At 59.6% G+C, this 18,161-nt stretch overlaps 2 protein-coding genes across 5 annotated transcripts in view; both read right to left on the bottom strand.

Moving 5' to 3' along the window:
* Window positions 1–830: 830 nt before the first annotated feature.
* PEX19 (peroxisomal biogenesis factor 19) lies at window positions 831–9,723 on the bottom strand. Of its 3 annotated transcripts, none has more exons than XM_085082291.1 (8): window positions 9,571–9,723; window positions 5,989–6,086; window positions 5,755–5,920; window positions 4,028–4,113; window positions 3,781–3,939; window positions 2,391–2,567; window positions 2,266–2,310; window positions 831–1,094 (listed from the first exon to the last, which is right to left on the bottom strand). In XM_085082291.1, exons 1-8 carry the CDS (start codon window positions 9,629–9,631, stop codon window positions 1,032–1,034), a joined length of 855 nt encoding a protein of 284 aa, XP_084938417.1. In that variant the 5' UTR covers window positions 9,632–9,723; the 3' UTR covers window positions 831–1,031. The 3 variants fall into 3 exon arrangements, with proteins under 3 accessions (XP_084938417.1, XP_084938419.1, XP_084938418.1); XM_085082293.1 differs by having other exon boundaries at window positions 2,395–2,567; XM_085082292.1 differs by having other exon boundaries at window positions 5,755–5,899.
* Window positions 9,724–11,090: 1,367 nt separating this feature from the next.
* The window catches only part of LOC146427211 (Fc receptor-like protein 3), a 31,553-nt gene continuing 24,482 nt past the window's right edge, over window positions 11,091–18,161 (bottom strand). The window contains exons 1-12 of one of the 2 annotated variants that reach the window (XM_085082596.1): window positions 15,595–17,803; window positions 14,994–15,014; window positions 14,664–14,894; window positions 14,175–14,438; window positions 13,806–14,090; window positions 13,031–13,300; window positions 12,632–12,913; window positions 12,457–12,540; window positions 12,091–12,112; window positions 11,937–12,007; window positions 11,698–11,834; window positions 11,091–11,636 (exon numbers count right to left, since the gene is read on the bottom strand). In XM_085082596.1, the coding sequence (XP_084938722.1) occupies window positions 11,734–11,834; window positions 11,937–12,007; window positions 12,091–12,112; window positions 12,457–12,540; window positions 12,632–12,913; window positions 13,031–13,300; window positions 13,806–14,090; window positions 14,175–14,438; window positions 14,664–14,894; window positions 14,994–15,014; window positions 15,595–15,643 (1,680 nt within the window). In that variant the 5' untranslated portion in view covers window positions 15,644–17,803 and the 3' untranslated portion in view covers window positions 11,091–11,636; window positions 11,698–11,733. Of the gene's footprint in view, window positions 11,637–11,697; window positions 11,835–11,936; window positions 12,008–12,090; window positions 12,113–12,456; window positions 12,544–12,622; window positions 13,301–13,805; window positions 14,091–14,174; window positions 14,439–14,663; window positions 14,895–14,993; window positions 15,015–15,594; window positions 17,804–18,161 lie in introns of those variants that run through there. The other variant, XM_085082594.1, reaches the window with a different exon arrangement.

The following is an 18,161-nucleotide window of genomic DNA, read 5'->3' as shown; positions in this document are numbered from 1 at the left end:
GGGTCACCATATCCCTGTAGGCTCACCCCTGTTTCTGTAGGGTCTCCCTGTCCCCCCCAAGTCACTATAGGGTCACCTCATCCCTAGAGGGTCACTCCATCCCTGTAGGGTCTCTCTGTCCCCATCATGTCCCTGTAGGGTCACCCCTGTCCCTGTAGGGTCACCATATACCTGTAGGGTCACCCCATCCCTGTAGGGTCTTCCCTGTTTCTGTAGGGTCCCCAGTCCCCCTCAATGTCATTATAGGGTCCCCCCGTCCCTGTAGGGTCTCCCTGTCCCCCCCAATGTCCCTGTAGGGTCACCCCATCCCTGTAGGCTCACCCCTGTTTCTGTAGGGTCTCCCTGTCCCCCCCAAGTCACTATAGGGTCACCTCATCCCTAGAGGGTCACTCCATCCTTGTAGGGTCTCTTTGTCCCCCTCAATGTCATTATAGGGTCACCCTGTCCCTGTAGGGTCTCCTGTCTCCCTCAATGTCATTATAGGGTTTCCCCTGTCCCTGTAGGGTCCCTGTCCCCCCCAGTGTCCCTGTAGGGCCACCCCATCCCTGTAGGGTCTCTTTGTCCCCCTCAATGTCATTATAGGGTCACCCTGTCCCTGTAGGGTCTCCTGTCTCCCTCAATGTCATTATAGGGTTTCCTCTGCCCCTGTAGGGTCTCCTTGTCCCCCCCAGTGTCCCTGTAGGGTCACCCCGATGTCCCTGTAGGGTCACCCCGATGTCCCTGTAGGGTCTCCCCAGTCTCCCTCAATGTCAGTATAGGGTCACCCCATCCCTGTAGGGTCACCCCAATGTCCCTGCAGGGTCACCCTGTCCCCATTCCAGGCACAGCACTCCCGTCACCAACACTTTATTGGGGACACCGGGGGCGAGGGGGGGACACCTCCCCAAACGGGGGGTCCCTGCGCCCCTCACCCCAAAAACCCCACAAACTGGGGGAGGGGATGTCCCAACCCCCCCTGGCTCCTCTTCATCCTGCTCAGCCTCTTTGGGGTTATTTAGGGTCGGGCGAGTCGGGCTCAGATCCCAAAGGACCTACATGAGGCGGCACTGCTCCCCACTCACCCCCCCGGGCAGCTCCAGGTTGAATCCGGGGGGCTGCGGGGGGCAGGAGGGTCACCCCAAATTTATGGGATCACCCCAAATCTGTGGGGTCACCCCAATTCTATAGGGTCATCCCAAATCTCTGGGATAACCCCAAATCGATGGGATCATCCCAATCCTATAGGGTCACCCCAAATCTGTAGGGTCACCCCAATCCTATAGGGTCACCCCCAACTCTATGGGATCACCCCAAATCTGTGGGGTCACCCCGATCCTATAGGGTCATCCCAAATCCGTGGGGTCACCCTAATTCTATAGGGTCATCCCAAATCTCTGGGATAACCCCAAATCAATGGGATCATCCCAAATCCATGGGGTCACCCCAATCCTATAGGGTCACCCCAAATCTGTAGGGTCACCCTGATCCTATAGGGTCACTCCCAACTCTATGGGATCACCCCAAATCTACAAGATTACCCCAAATCCATGAGGTCACCCCAACTGTATTCTATGGGGTCACCACAATTCTATGGGGTCCCCCCAAATCCATGCAGTCCCCCCAATCCTATAGGGTCACCCCAACTCTATGGGATCACCCCAATCCTACAGGGTCATCCCAAATCTGTGGGATCACCCCAAATCTTTTGGGATCCCCCCAAATCGTTTGGGATCGTCCCAAATTTTGGGTGTCATCCCAAATCCATGGGATCACCCCAAATCCATGCAGTCCCCCCAGTTCCATAGGGTCACCCCAAACCCAGGGGGTCACCTCAAATCTACAGGATTACCCCAATTCCTTTGGGGTCATCCCAATTCTGTAGGGTCACCCCAAACCCATGGCGTCACCCCAATCCTATAGAGTTACCCCAATTCCATGGGATCACCCCAAATCTATGGGGTCACCCCTAATAGGGTCACCCCAAATCCACGAGATCACCCCAATCCTATAGAGTTAGCTCAATTCTCTGAAATCACCCCAAATCTATGGGGTCACCCCAAATCCGTTGGGGTCACTCCCATTCTACGGGGTCACCTCAAATCCATGGGGTCATCCCAATTCTATGGGGTCACCTCAAATCCGTTGGGGTCACTCCCATTCTACGGGGTCACCCCAAATCCCTGGGATCACCCCAATTCTGTAGAGTTACCCCCAATTCTATAGGGTCACCCCAAATCCCTGGGATCACCCCAAATATTTTTTTGGGGTGGGTCCCCAAACACTCACCGTGTCACCCGCCAGCTCCTTGGGGGGGTGGCCCAGGTCCTGCAGCTGTGAGGGGACACAGAGGGGACAGGGAGCGGGGTCAGGTGGGCTCGGGGGCTTTTGGGGTCGCCCCGTTCGCCCCATACCTGCTGCATGAGGTCCAGCAGGGTCTCGAAGCGCTCGCGGCGCTGTCCCTCGGGCTCCTCGGGCTGCTCCCGCTCCAGCTCCGAGCAGATCCGCAGCATCAGCGCCTGCTGCGCGCGGAACCGATCCCGCTGCTCCGGGGACAGGGACCCGCCGTGCTGCCGCAGCCACTCGGGGTACTGGGGACAGTGAGGGGACAGTGTGGGGACATCATAGAAACCCCAAATCCCAACCCCATTAGTGCCTGCTGCACCCGAACCGATCCCGCTGCTCCGGGGACAGCGAGCCGCCGTGCTGCCGCAGCCACTCGGGGTACTGGGGACAGCGTGGGGACAGCGTGGGGACATTGTGGGGTCACTGTCAGATTCCCTATGGGAACCCCAAATCCCCACTCTTCTGGGGACAGGGAGCCACCGTGCTGCCGCAGCCACTCGGGGTACTGAGGACATCATGGGGACAGCGTGGGGACAGTGTGGGGACATCATGGGAACCCCAAATCCCAGCCCCATCAGCGCCTGCTGGCCCAGAACCGATCCTGCTGCTCTGGGGACAGCGAGCCGCCGTGCTGCCGCAGCCACTCGGGGTACTGGGGACAGTGAGGGGACAGTGTGGGGACATCATAGAAACCCCAAATCCCAGCCCCATTAGCCCCTGCTGCACCCAAACCAATCCCGCTGCTCCGGGGACAGGGAGCTGCCATGCTGCCGCAGCCACTCGGGATACTGGGGACAGCATGGGGACAGCATGGGGTCACTGTCAGATCCCCTATGGGAACCCCTATGGGAACCCCAAATCCCCACTGTTCTGGGGACAGGGAGCCGCCGTGCTGCCGCAGCCACTTGGGGTACTGGGGACAGTGGGGACATTGTGGGGTCACTGTGGGAACCCCAAATCCCTGCTGATCTGGGGACAGGGACCCTCCGTGCTGCCGCAGCCACTCAGGGTACTGGGGACATCGTGGGGACAGTGCAGGGACATTGTGGGGTCACTGTGGGAACACCCCCAGGATCCCCTATGGGATCCCCAATACCATGGAGGAAAGGGGGAAATGCCTCAGTGCTCCCTAAAGGGATGGTGGGACCCTAGTGGTGACAGGGACAGACCCTGGGGACACCTGGGACCCCCAGGAACAGAGACAGGGGACAGAAGGGAGCCCCCAATGAACCCCTTTTTGGGGATCTCTCCCAGTTTTTGGGGTCCCTCCTGGTTTTTTTGGGGTCCCACCTTCTCGGTGATCTCCTTGAGGAAGGGGCAGAGCTCATCCTTGGACAGCAGGGACTCCATGGTGCCCCCATGAACCCCCCTGGTTTTTAGGGAGCCTTCTCCCATTTCAGGGGACCCCCCAGGTTTTTGGGGTCCCCTCCTGGTTTTTTGGGGTCCCCCAATCCCCACCTTCTCGGTGATCTCCTTGAGGGAGGGGTAGAGCACGTCCTTGGACAGCAGGGACTCCATGATGCTGCGCATGACCGGCAGGACGCCGTCCCCGCTGCCCTCCTCCAGCCCCAGCCCCTCCAGCGCCTTGGCCAGCTCCTCCTCCGAGCCCGGGGAGTTCTGTGGGACCCCCGGGACCCCGTGAGCCCCTGGGGACCCCCGGAATGCCGGCAGAGCCCCCCGGGATCCCGGGAAGGGGTGGCAATACCTGGAGGTCGTTGGCGTTCTTGGCCAGCCCGCTCAGGGTCTCCTTGAGGCAGGAGGTGAATTCCTGCTGCGAGGCTGAGTCACTGCCTGTGGGGTTGGGAATGGGGTTGGGAATTATGGGGGATAATGGGAATTGTGGGGTGTTCTGCTGGGGTGTTGGCTGGGGGAACCCAATCCCAAATGGGGGGGATGATTGCGAATGGGATTGGGAATGGGGTGACACCAGGGAGCCCAGGTGGGTCTTGGCTTGGAGATGTCGATCCCAAATGGGGATCCTGGGAGTCTGAAGGAGGGGAATGGGGTGGGAATCCCCTGAGATCCCCCATATTCCCAACCCCATCTCACCCCACATTCTCATCCCACTCATCAACTGTCCCGGGTGAGATTCCCACATTCCCACCCCACTCACCAACTTTCCCAGGGGCTGGTCCAGGTTGGGATCCCTCATATCCTACACACCCCACCCCAAATTCCCACCCCACTCACTAACTTTCCCAGGGTGGAATCCCCCACATTCCCACTGCATCCCACCCCACTCACTAACTTTCCTGGGGGCTGTTCCAGGTTGGGATCCCCTGGATTCCCCACATTCCCCACCCCACCCACCAGCATTCCCAGAGGCTGTTCCAGGTTGAGATCCCCCATATCCCACCCCACTCACCGACATTCCCAGAGGCTGTTCTGAGGTGGGATCCCCTACATTCCCACCCCACACTCCACCCCACTCACTGACATTCCCAGAGGCTGTTCCAGGTTGGGATCCCCTACATTCCCACCCCGAATTCCCACCCCACTCACCAACATTCTCAGAGGCTGTTCCAGGCTGAGATCCCCCATATCCCACCCCACATTCCCACCCCACTCACTGACACTCCCAGAGGCTGTTCCAGGTTGGGATCCCCCATATCCCACCTATCCCACCCCATCCCCACCCACTCACCAACATTCCCATAGGCTATTCCAGATTGGGATCCCCCATATCCCAATCCACATTCCCACCCACTCACCGACTTTGCCAGGGGCTATTCCGGGGTGGGATCCCCCATATCCCACATTCTCACCCCATATCCCCACCCCACTCACCAACATTCCCAGAGACTATTCCAAGGTGGGATCCTGTACATTCCCACCACATTCCACCCCACATCCCCACTCCACTCACCGACTTTCCCAAGGACTATTCTGACATAGGATCCCCCATATCCCACCCCACATTCCCAACCCATCCCACCCCACATTCCCACCCCACTCACTGACATTCCCAGAGTCTGTTCCAGGCTGAGATCCCCCATATCCCACCCCATATCCCACCCCACTCACTGACATTCCCAGGGGCTGTTCCAGGTTGGGATCCCCTACATTCCCACCCCGAATTCCCACCCCACCCACCAACATTCCCAGAGGCTGTTCTGAGGTGGGATCCCCTACATTCCCACCCCACACTCCACCCCACCCACCAACATTCCCAGAGGCTGTTCTGAGGTGGGATCCCCTACATTCCCACCCCACACTCCACCCCACTCACCAACATTCCCAGAGGCTCTTCCAGGCTGAGATCCCCCATATCCCACCCCACACTCCACCCCACTCACTGACATTCCCAGAGGCTGTTCCAGATTGAGATCCCCCATATCCCACCCCACACCCCCACCCCACTCACTGACATTCCCAGAGGCTGTTCCAGGTTGGGATCCCCCACATCCCACCCCACTCTCCCGCCCCACTCACCGACTTTGCCGGCAGCCTCGGAGAGTTTCTGGAACTGCTCGACGAGCTGCGGCTCCTGCCGGGCCAGCTCCTGCATGGCCTCCTGGAACTCAGCCGCCGCCTGCGCCGCCAGCTCGCCCTCGAAGAGCTCCTGGAAAAACCTCTCCTGCGAGGAGAACAGCGAGCCCTGGGCGCGGGGGTCAGCGGGGCCGTGCGGCCCCAAAATGGGGGGAAAAAGGGATTTTGGGGTCCCACCTTGGCGGAGTCGGAGGAAGGGGATGGGGAGGGGGGCGAGGAGGAGCTGGCAGGGGCAGGGGGAGCGGGGCGGCTGCGGTCGAAGTCATCCAGGGCACCTGGAGGGGGAATGGGGTCAGGGGGACCCCAAAACTGGGCCGGGAGGGCTATGGGGTGAGGCACAGGGTGCCAGCATGTGGATCCCAATGCGCTGAATCCCGATGAAGGTCACTGAGTGCACCCCAAAACTGCACCCCAAACTGAGCCCAAATAACTGCATCCCAATAACCACCACCAGCCATAACTGCACCCCAAAACTGCACCCCAAAATGAACACCAATAACTGCACCCCAATAACCACCAGCCCTAATTGCACCCCAAAACTGCACCCCGAACTGAACCCAAATAACTGCACCCCAATAACCACCAGCAGCCATAACTGCACCCCAAAACTGCACCCCAAAATGAACCCAAATAACTGCACCCCAATAACCACCAACCCTAATTGCACCCCAAAACAGCACCCCAATAACTCCAACCCCTAACTGAACTCCAATAACTGCACCCCAGTAACTGTACTCCAATAACTGCACCCCAAAACTGCACCCCAAAATGAGCCCAAATAACTGCACCCCAATAACCACCAGCAGCCCTAATTGCACCCCAAAACAGCACCCCAATAACTCCCACCCCAAACTGAACCCAAATAACTGCACCCCAATAACCACCAGCAGCCATAATTGCACCCCAAAACTGCACCCCAATAACCAACACCCCTAATTGCACCCCAATAACTGTACCCCAATGACTGCACCCCAAAACAGCACCCCAATAACCCCAACTCCTAACTGAACCCAAATAACTGCACCCCAATAACCACCAGCAGCCCTAATTGCACCCCAAAACTGCACCCTAAAACTGCACCCCAAAACTGAACCCAAATAACTGCACCCCAATAACCACCACCAGCCCTAATTGCACCCCAAAACAGCACCCCAATAACCCCAACTCCTAACTGAACCCAAACAACTGCACCCCAATAACTCCCACCGCGAACTGAACCCAAATAACAGCATCCCAATAACCACCAGCAGCCCTAATTGCACCCCAAAACTGCACCCCAATAACCCCAACCCCTAACTGAACTCCAATAACTGCACCCCAATAATCACCAACACCCCCAATTGCACCCCAATAACCCCAACCAAACCCCAATGACTGCACCCCAGTGACTGCACCCCAATAACCCCAGCCCCTAACTGAACCCCAATATCTGCACCCCAATAACCAACACCCCTAATTCCACCCCAGTAACTCCCACCCGTATCCAAATCCCAATAACTGCACCCCAAAACTGCACCCCCATAACCCCAACCCCTAACTGATCCCCAATAACTGCACCCAAATAACCACCAACACCCCTAATTGCACCCTAATAACTGTATCCCAATGACAGCACCCCAATAACCCCAGCCCCTAACTGAACCCAAATAACTGCACCCCAATAACCACCGACACCTCTAATTGCACCCCAATAACTCCCACCCGTAACCAAACCCCAATGACTGCACCCTAAAACTGCACCCCAATAACCCCAACCCCTAACTGAACCCCAATAACTGAACCCCAACAACCACCAATAACTGCAGCCCAACAACTGTACCCCCAAACTGCCCTCAATAACCCCCACCATTGATTGCAACCCCAAAACTGCACCCCAAAAACCCCAGCCCCTAACTGCACCCCAAAAACCCCAGCCCAACAACTGTACCCCCAAACTGCCCTCAATAACCCCCACCATTGATTGCACCCCAAAACTGCACCCCAATAACCACCATCCTTTATTGAACCCCAAAAACTGCACCCCAAAACTGCACCCTCATAACCCCCAGTCATATTACACCCCAATACCCCCATCCCAATGGCACCCCAGTAACTGCACCCCAATAAGCCCCAAACCCCACTGCACCCCCTAATCTCCGACCCCACCACACCCCAAGAACTGCACCCCAATAACCCCTGGCCCTATTGCAACCCAAACTCCCCCCCAGTCTCACCACACCCCATTAATCTCCAGCCCTATTGCACCCCAATAACCCCTCAGGGGCACTGCACACCCACGAGCTGCACCCCAGTAATCCCCAGTCCTACTGCACCCCAAAAAACACCAGCCCCAAAAAATACCAGCTCAAGAACACCCCAGTAATCCCCAGTCCTACTGCACCCCAAAAAACACCAGCCCCAAAAAATACCAGCCCAAGTGCACCCCAATAACCCCCAACCCTACTGCACCCCAAAAAAACACCAAGCCCCAAAAAACACCAGCCCCAAAAAACACCAGCCCAAGTGCACCCCAATAACCCCCAACACGACTGCACCCCAAGAATTGCACCCCATTAATCCCCAGCCCCACTGTAACCCAAGAACTGCACCCCAATAACCCCTCAGGGGCACTGCACACCCACGAGCTGCACCCCAGTAATCCCCAGTCCTACTCCACACCAAAACAACACCAGCCCCAAAAAACACCAGCCCAAGAGCACCCCAATAACCCCCAACCCACTGTACCCCAAGAGCTGCACCCCAATAACCCCCACCCTTAATTGCACCCCAAAACCGTACCCCAATAACCTAAATCCCATTGCACCCCAGTAATTGCACCCCGAGAACTGCCCCCCAAAAGCCTCACTGCCCTCACACCCCGCAGGCCCCCCTGTACCCCAATAATCCCCAGACCCCAAAACCCCACCCTAATAACTGCCTCAGCCCCTCTCCAGTGACCCCGACCCAGTTGGTTGCCCCCAATAACCCCCGAAGCCCCAAAGCACCCAGTGACCCTCAGTCCGCCCGGTTTCCCCTCACCCCAAAACCCTCCCATGCCCCCTCACCCCAATGACCCCCATTGCTCCCAGTGACGCGCAGCCCCCCAGACCCCAATAACCCCTCAGTTCCCCCAGTATCCCCTCACCCCAATGCCCCCGTGCTCCCCATGCCCCCTCACCCCAATGACCCCCGACCACACTGCCCCCAGTGACGTGCAGCCCCCCAGACCCCAATAACCCCTAGTCCCTCAGTTCCCCCGGCTCCCTCACCCCAAAGCCCCCTCACCCCAATGACCCCCGACCCCATCGCACCCCATGACCCCCATTGCCCCCAGCGTCGCGCAGCTCCCTCAGACCCCAATAACCCTCAGTCCTCCCGGTTTCCCTCACCCCAAAGCCCCCGGTGCCCCCTCACCCCAATGATCCCCCACCCACATTGCCCCCAATGACGCCCAGACCCCTCAGACTCCAATAACCACCCAGCCCCTCCGGTCCCCCTCAGACCCCAATAACCCCTCAGTCCCCCGGCCCTCAACCCGAAGCCCCGGTTTCCTCAGACCACAATAACCCCTCAGTCCCCCGGTTTCTCAGATCCCAATAACCCTCAGTCCCCCGGTTCGCCTCACCCCGCAGCCCCCCGTGCCCCCGAACCCCAACCCCAGCCCCCTCAGTCCCCCCCGCCCCTCACCCCAGGGCCCCGCTCCCGGTTCCCCTCAGACCCCAATAACCCCTCAGTCCCCCCGGTTCCCCCTCACCCCGCAGCCCCCCGCTCCCCCCTCACTGTCCAGCAGCTCCTCCAGCTCCGGGTCTGTCCCCGAGCCCGGGCCCGGCTCCGCCGCCATCTTGGCCCGCTCCGCCCGCCGCCAGGGGGAGCTGTGCGCCGACACGCCCCTTTCCCGCCCACGGGGAGGACACGCCCCCCTGCCCGGCCCCGCCCCCTGGAAAACCCGGAACCGGAACGCCAACCGGAACGGGAACGGGAACCGGGGTCAGGGAGCGGGAACGGGAATGGGAATGGGAATGGGAATGGGAATGGGAATGGGAATGGGAATGGGAACGGGAATGGGGTAGGGGACCGGGATCGGGGACCGGGAACGGGAACGAGAACGGAAACGGTAACCAGGGTCAGGGACCGGGAACGGGAACCGGGGTCAGGGACCGGGAACGGGAACAGAGACGGCGATCGGGAACGGGAATCAGGAACGGGAATCCGGGTCGGGGACCGGGAACGGGAACAGGGACGGCGGTCGGGAACCGGGGTTAGGGACCGGGAAACGGGAATGGGAACCGGGACGGCGATCGGGAGCAAGGACCTGGACCGGGATCGGGATCGGGGACAAGGATCGGGATCGGGGACCGGGACCTGGAGCGGGGAACGGCCACTGGGAATGGGCACCGAGATCGGAAACGGGGACCGGGAACAGGGACCGGGATCGGGCACCGGGTACGGGGACAGGGATTGGGGACCGGGAACAGAGACGGAGACCGGTGACAGGGGTAGGGGACAGGGACAGCGACCGGGATCGGGATCGGGATCGGGGACAGAGATCGGGAACAGTGAACGTTATCGGCAACGGGGAGCTGGGACAGGGACAGGGGACAGGGAACAGGGACTGGGGACAGGAGAGGGTCTCTCCTCCATGGACCGGGAGTAGGAACCGGGACCAGTGACCGGGAACAGGGTCAGTGACCGGGAATAGTGACCAGGAACAGTGACCGGGACCCCCCATGGACTGGGGACAGGGAATCCCCCCGGATCAGGGACCGTGATCCCCTCGTGGGGTCCCAGATTTTGGGGTCCCAGTTCTCAGGGTCGCAGCTCTTGAAAGTCGCAGTCCCTTGGGTCACACAGATTTTGGGGTCTCACATCCCGGGGTCCCAGGTTTTGGGGTCCCGGATTTTAGGGTCCTGGATTTTGGGGTCTCAGCCCCTCACGGTCACAGGTCACCCCTGGGGCCACTCGTGCCCGGTGTCCTTGGTGGGTCCCTGTGCCCGGAGTGACCCTCAGGGCGGAGTGACCAGTGGCTGTCCCTTCCTGTGCACGACCCTGCCATGTCCCCACCGTGTCCCTGTCATATCCCTATCGTGTCCCTGCCGTGTCCCCACCATGGCCCCATCCTGTCCCCACCGTGTCCCCCCTGCGGAAATAAAGCAAGGAAAAAGCTCCAGAGCGGTGGGATCGACCCTGGAGCCCCCAAAGCCCCAGTACCCCCTTGGGGTGACCCCAGCCCGCGACCCCCCGAGGGGGGCAGGGTTGGGATTAGGGCAGGGACAGCTCAGCTCCTCAGGGGCAAAACGGACTCGATTTGGGGCAAAAAACTGCATTTATTGTCCATCTAAATGATAAACGAGAAGTAAAACAAATCTGAAAAACTCCTTTTCCCCACCCGTCCCTCCTGAGCCGGGGGCTTCTCCAGGGCTGCGGGGTGTCCCTCGTGTCCCCTGGGGTGTCCCCCGGGGTGTCCCTCGTGTCCCTCGGGGTGTCCCTCATGTCCCCCGGGGTGTCCCCAGCACCCCTCGCCAGCTCCGGCCACTTCAGGTCACGCTGCGCTGGTCCCACGCAGGTTTTCCCAAATCCGTGGGGCTCAGAGGGACAGAGGGACAGTGGCCACGGGCGGGGAGGGGACAGGGCCAGTTCCCGCAGTTCCTGGTGGCCACGGGGAGGGGACAGGGCCAGTTCCGGCAGCTGGGGAGTGGATGGGGAAGCCTCTGGAGATACTGGGAGCACTGGGAGGGGAAAGAGACCCCACGTGGGACCTGCACTCGTGAGCACCCCCGGGCAGGGCGGGCACCCGGGAGAGCCGGGAGGGGAGGGGGGACACACGGGGGGTGCCCACGGGTGGGGACCTCCACTGCCCCAGTGTCCCCAGTGCCCCTTGTGCCCCCTGTGCCCCCGCTGCCCCAGTACCCCCAGTGTCCCCAGTGCCCCCTGTGCTCCCCAGTGTCACAGCGCATTTTCATAGATGTCACAGGAGTCCTGCTGTCGCCCGCGAGGTCCCGGCAGCTCTGCGTAGGTCACCTGGGGGGATGTGGCACGGGGTGGCCCTGCGAGAGACAGTGGTTGGGGGAGGTGACACCCGTGGGTGACGTGTTCCTGTCCCTGTCGCTGTCCCTGTCGCTGACCCTGTCCCCAACACCCAGACTCACCCTCTGCCCTCGCTCTGCTCACGACCTGGCTGTAAAGCACCTCCCCATCCTCCGGGGGGGCCGAGGGGACCCTGCGGGGACAAGGGGGTGTCTGTAGGGCCGGGGGGGTTTGGGGTGGGGTAAAAGGGGGTCATGGCTGCAGCCCCCCACTCACGTGTCCTGGGGCTTCCTGGCGGCTGCAAGGGAAAGAGGAGAGGTGACTGTGGGGTCCCTGAGGCCACTGAAACCTCCCAGGACCCCTGACTGTCCCCGGGACCCCCGAGCACCCCTGAACCACCCCAAAGCTCCGGACCCCCTGAGCCCCCAGAGCCCCAAGCCCGGCAGGGAGGGGAAACCTCCCAATTCCCGCAGGACCCCCGAAAAAACCCCAAAATCCCAACGGTGCCCCAAACCCCACAGGACACCAATAGGGTCACTGGGGGTTCAGCTCCACCCCAACCCAGGGGCTGTGGGTGTCACCCATCGCTCTCCAATTCTGGGGGGCTTCCCGCCCCTCCCCGGGACCCCCAGTGTCACCCACCCGTGCGGTGCCACCGGCGCCAGCCCAGGATGACAGCCAGGAGCAGAACCAGGAGCAACAGGGAACCACCGACCCCTGCGGCCACTGCTGGGGACAGAGAGGGACACACTGGGGTCACCAAGAACCACAAGGGTCCTGCACCCCCATTGACCCCGTGTGACTCCACCTGTGACACCTGTGCCCCTGTGTCCCTGCGGCGTCACCTCCAGGGCCAGCTCTGGGCTGAGCACCCTGTTCAGCTGGTTGGTGGCCACGCACTGGTAGGTGCCAGAATGTCCCACATCGATGTCCCCAAGCTCCAGCAGGGGACCCTGGGCCACCTCCCGCCCGTCGCGCAGCCAGGTGAAGGTGACAGGTGCTGAGCCCACCTGCACCGAGCAGCGCAGGGTCACGTTGTCACCTGTGTGCACCTGGAGTGCCGGGGGGCCAGGGGTGATGGTGGCATTGGCCACGGGCACTGCGGGGACAGAGACGGGGCTGAGGGAGCTGCAGCAGCTGTGGGCAATGAGGATGGGATGGGTGGGATTGGGGATGCCGAGTTTGGGGTCACCCCCAGCCCGAGGGTCACTCTCACCCAGGACGGTGACAATCAGTTCGTCACTCTCGGCCACACTGTCCCCATTGCTGACTCGGCACCGGTAGCGGCCACTGTCATTGTCGCCAACGCTGTTCAGCTCCAGCTTAGGGTCAGAGCCCAGCGGTGTCCCCGAGCCCTCCCGGTGCCAGGAGAAGGACAGGGGACCTTTCCCCGCGGCCACAGCACAGCTCAGCACCAGGCTGTCACCCAGTGCCACCTGTCCCCCGGGGGGCTGTGCTGACAGGGACACTCCCGAGATTGGGACACCTGCGGGAGGGGACAGCAGGGGACAGTGAGGGTCAGCAGGGGACAGTGAGCGACAGTGAGGATCTCGGGGAGGGTCAGAGAGGGGTGGGTGGACCCCAGTGAGGAAGAGGGGGGCCAGAGATGGAGGAGGGCTTAGAAAGTGACCCCAGGGAGGGATGCGAGGTTCAGGGCGGGGACACCTGGGGAGGGAGGGGACAGCAGGGAGGAGTGTGGGGACCCAGACGGTGCTGGTGGGACCTGAGGGCACTGGGGGCACCTGAGAGAAGGGTGGGTGGGCTCAGGGCGGGAAGAGGAGACCAGAGCAGGGGATATGGGGGAGCCGGGCAAGGATGGGAGGATCCGGGGAGGAGCCCAGGAAGGGATGAGGAGACCCGGGCAGTGATGGGGAGAGCCGGGCAGGGGGTGAGCGAGGGCTGGGGGTCTCCGGGCAGCGATGGGGGTCCCCGTTTGGGGCTGGCAGCCCCGGGGAGGCTGTGGGGGTTGCCGTGCCCATCCCCGCACTCACTGCGCACCGTGACGCGGAGCCGGGCGCTGCTCTTCCGCACGGCCCCCCCCTCGGAGCTCACCTCGCAGCTGTAACTGCCCGAGTGGGAGACCCCCACGGCGGGCAGCAGGAGCTGCGGGGACCCCTGCGGGCCCCCCAGCAACTGCCCGTCCCGGTAGAAGAGGTGCAGGAGGGGGGCTCGGGGCCGCAGGGGGCTGGGGGTGCTGAGGCAGCTGAGAGTCAGGGGGGACCCCTCGGTGGGCTCGGGGGGACCCTCCAGCTCCAGCACCGGCACCGGGAAGAGCTCTGGGAAGGAGATGGGAGTAAGGATGATGATCGCGAGTGTGCTGGGGACAGGCTGTGGGGCTGTCGGGGCTTTGCGGTGCTCACCGTGCACTGTCACTGTCACCGGCTCTGACTCCTCCCACAGTGACGTTTCGAAGCTCACCCTGCCCTTGCAGCGATAGCTGCCGCTGTGGTTCAGCTGCAGGGGGGACAGGGACAGCTCGGTCCCATTGACGGCGCCGTCCAGGTACTCCTCCTCGCGGTAGAAGGACACCGAGGTGACAGAGTAGTTCTGCCAGCCCCGACAGCGCAGTGTCACCGTGTCCCCCTCCAGCAGCGGCCGCGCTGGCATCTGCAGCACCAGCCAGTCTGGGGACAAGTGGGGACATATCACGCCGGGATGTCCCGATGGCACCAGGATCACCACACTGTGTCACACACAGAGCACCAGGGGGTCCCCAATTTTAACAGTGGTGTCCCCTCGCACTGGGATGCTCTGGGATGTCCCCGTGTGCAGGGGACAGGCTCTGGTCACACTAGGGGGTGACTCGGGGTCCACGCGGGTCACAGGCTGGGGACACAAACCTCCCTCGCCGTTTACGACGCTCACATTGGGGCTGCGCCCAGTGCCAGGTCTGTCACACTCGTAGGTGCCAATGTCATGGACAGTGATGCGATCGGCTCCGTTCTTCGTCCAGAACTGCCCGTTCGCGTACCAAATGGTGTCACCGGATGTCCCCGAGCCCTGGCAGATCAGTGTCACTCTGTCCCACACCACCGGCGGTGTCCAGGGGGGATCCACCAGGAGCTGGGTGGTTTGTGCACCTGCGGCTGACAGGGGACACCAGGGGACAGCAGCCTGCCAGGGCCAGCACAGGGCTGGGGACAACAGGGCAGGGACATGTCATCCCCCCGAGGACTCACCAGCGAGGCTGAGCGTCTGGGCTGGAAGGAAGAATGGACAGGGCTGGGTGGGGTGGAACCTCGGGGACAGCGACACACAGGAGATGTAGTGTGGCATTGTCCTCAAACTGTCCCCGTGAAGACAGAATGGCACGGATGTCTCGGGGACAGGGACACCGGGGCCACCCCGTAGTCAGGCAGGACTTGGGGACACTGTGGCCACCCGGGAAATGGGGACATCACAGCCACCCTGTGCTGGCACGGCTCGCCTCCACGAGCCCCACAGCACCTGTCCCCATATCCCATCCCGACGGTCATTGTCCCCTTGTCCCCTTGTCCCCCTGTCCCTGTCCCTGCAGCCCTGTGTCCCTGCCCATGTCCCCACACCCGCCCCAGCCCCATGATCCCTCCCCACACCCGTGCCCCCCATTACTGTCCCCACCTTTCTGTCCCCTCTCTCCTGTCCCCACGGCCACCGCACAACCCTGGTCACCCCCACGGACTGGCTCTGCTGGCATTGGGGACCTCAGGGGACCCCGCAGCCCCCTGTGCCCCCTCCCCACCGCTCTCTGCCTCACCAGGGCCATCCCTGGGCTGTCACCCCTGTGCCCAGGGCACTCACCCCACAGCAGCAGTGCCACCTTCCCGGCCATCCCGCTGTCCCCGGCCATCCGGGCTGGCTGTCACACACTGCCGGGGCCACCTGTCCCTGTTGGTGGCTCTTGGGCCGAAGGGGAAGGAAGCGAGGTCACATCTCGCGCTCGGGCGTGTTTGACACATGGTGGGGGCAGGGAGGGGACAGGCTGGCCACAAGCTGGGGGCAGGGCGGGGACAGGCTGGGGACATGGTGGGACAGGCTGGGGACATGGTGGGACAGGCTGGGGACATGGTGGGACACGGGAATTCGACGATTTGGGACACAGGAGCTCAGGAGAGCCAAAGATTGAGGTCCCAGAGCAATGGGGGTCCTGGGGGAAGGGAGGGTGCAGGGGATGGAATCAAGGGGAGGGGGGCTCCTCGGCAATGGGGGTCCTGGGCCATGGAGACCCTGGGCAATGGCAGTGCCAGGCTGGGGGGACATAGGGAATGGGGGTGCCATGGTTGGGTTCCCAGGGCAATGGGGGTGCCAGGGATGGGCAGTGGCTGGGTGGGCATGTGGGTCACAGCTCCTGCACTGGGTGCCTCAGATGTTGGGGTGACCCAGGGCCCAGCACAGCCCCTCGGGCTCCTCATGGCCTGGGGGTCACTCCGGGGGGATTCCGGGCAGCTCTGCCTCTGTGCTTCCCCCTCTTCCCCACCCAGGGGCTTTTCCCTCTCTTTAGTTCCATTTCTTCCCTTTTCCCCTCAATTCCGCACTGCCCCAATTCCCGGCTCGGCGATCCCGGGGAGCTCCTGAGCAGGGATCGGGTTTGGGTGACCCTGAGGAGGGGGAGAAGGGAGTTCAGGGAGGGTTGGGGGGCTGTGGGGGATGGGGGTGTCCGGCTGTGCCCCCAACACTTTCACTTTCCCTTTCCTGCAGCAGAAGGAAGAGGCTGTTTGTGCTCAGAGTCACCCGGGGGGTGACAGGTTCTGTCCTGGGGGACACAGCTGCGACGAGGGGAAAGACGAGACCACAGACTCAATCTGAGTGATGATCAGGCTTTCCCGTTTATTTCACGGCGAGCGTGGTTTATATATTGTTACAATTGCTTAGGCACTATTTCATTGCCTAAATACAAAAGATGCAATTCGAATTCCACTGTTGCTATTTTAGGATACTCTGCATTCCTTTCAACTCCAAGTTCCCACCGGTACTTCCCACTGTTTTCCCCCCAAAAGCCCCAAGGTCTGTCCCTGGGCTCCTGTCCTGTCTGCACAACTTGCTCTTATCCTGTCTGCACGACTTACATTTGTCTTGCTGCTGCAGCCTAGTTGGCCTGAAAGGCTTCCTTAGGCTGCTCCTGGTTCTGCTCGCACAACATTCAGGGTTCCAGAGAGTCATGGCCGAGATTCTGTAACCATTCTGTGACAATTCCCCCCTTCTTCTGTTGTTGGGTAAGCAGAACCCCGTTAGTTGCTTGATTAATTTGCTTAATAAGGCAGCTATAGGCAATTCTTAGGACGACAATTTGTAGCACAAAAATTCCTAACTGGCGCAAAGCTTCTTTAATTAAGGTTACTAGCCATGGTGACAGAGCTCCAAACAGGCATGATAACCACTCGTCAAAAGCATTGACATTAACTGTGATTGCAGAAATGTGTTTTTTCAGCCGCTGTAGCTGCTTGTGGATGGACTCGCTATGGGTTGATAAATGAAAGCAGCACATCTTTTCAAAGTTTTCACAGCCATGGCTTTGAGCTAACGATAAGAGATCAATAGCAGCTCGATTTTGAAGCAAAGCATGTTGCAAGCTCTTTTGGTCAATTAGCAATTGGGAAATAATATCAGTAGTAACATTTGCTTGCTTAACTGTCTAGCATGCTAGTTTCTCAATTTGCTTAAGGGCACGTGAAATATTGTTTGAAATTCTCACTTATTTTTCTGTTTTTCTTGTGGAAAATAAAACTGCAAAGGTTTTTGTGAATAATAATATAAACTAACAAATTTACCTTAAAATCAATATTACTGAAAATGAATAGAGTTTAACTTTCATAGAACTTAATGGAACATAAAATTACTGGAACTTAAATACTATCAAATAGGAAACTGAGAAATACTTGAGAGACTTAACTATAATTGAATTTAAACGTAATAGAATTTAAAATTAATGGAACTTAAAACAACAAATATTAAATTGAGTAACAGTTAAACTTAGTGTTAATTGAACTTAGGCTTAATGAAATTTAAAATAATGGACAACAATATACTTGTAATAAAATCTAAATTCACTTAACTCTAATAGTGTTTAAACTTAACAAAATCTAAAATTTAATGTCATTTGTGATGTTTCTATTCTTTTAACTTTGCTCAGTATTTGTCTTAGGTAAGCTCATCAAGGTATTTGAGCTTAATTATAATGGTACTTAACAGGTAGCTTAAACTATTTGGTATAGCTTTACTTATAGGCTTGATTTACAAATTTGAAATGCTTTAGAAATTAAAATGACATTTTTTGTATGACTGTTGTAGTATTGTCACACTGACACACACAGACACTCTTACACTTAGACACTGTTTTAAGCAACACTTAAAAATATTTTTTTCAAATT

This window comes from Lichenostomus cassidix, chromosome 25 (genome assembly GCF_008360975.1).
Source record: "Lichenostomus cassidix isolate B80296 chromosome 25, HeHo_3.0, whole genome shotgun sequence".
NCBI classification, from domain to species: Eukaryota; Metazoa; Chordata; class Aves; order Passeriformes; family Meliphagidae; genus Lichenostomus; species Lichenostomus cassidix.
This window is presented reverse-complemented; position numbering and strand designations above follow the sequence as displayed.

Bases quoted from the DNA above. Each gene is read 5' to 3' on its own strand.
- PEX19 (XM_085082291.1), bottom strand. From the start codon at position 9,631: ATGGCGGCGGAGCCGGGCCCGGGCTCGGGGACAGACCCGGAGCTGGAG. The intron at 6,087-9,570 runs GTGAGGGGGGAG...TTCCCCCTCCAG, and splicing joins GCTGGAGGAGCTGCTGGACA to GTGCCCTGGATGACTTCGAC. The intron at 3,940-4,027 runs GTATTGCCACCC...GGGGTCCCACAG, and splicing joins AGAACGCCAACGACCTCCAG to AACTCCCCGGGCTCGGAGGA.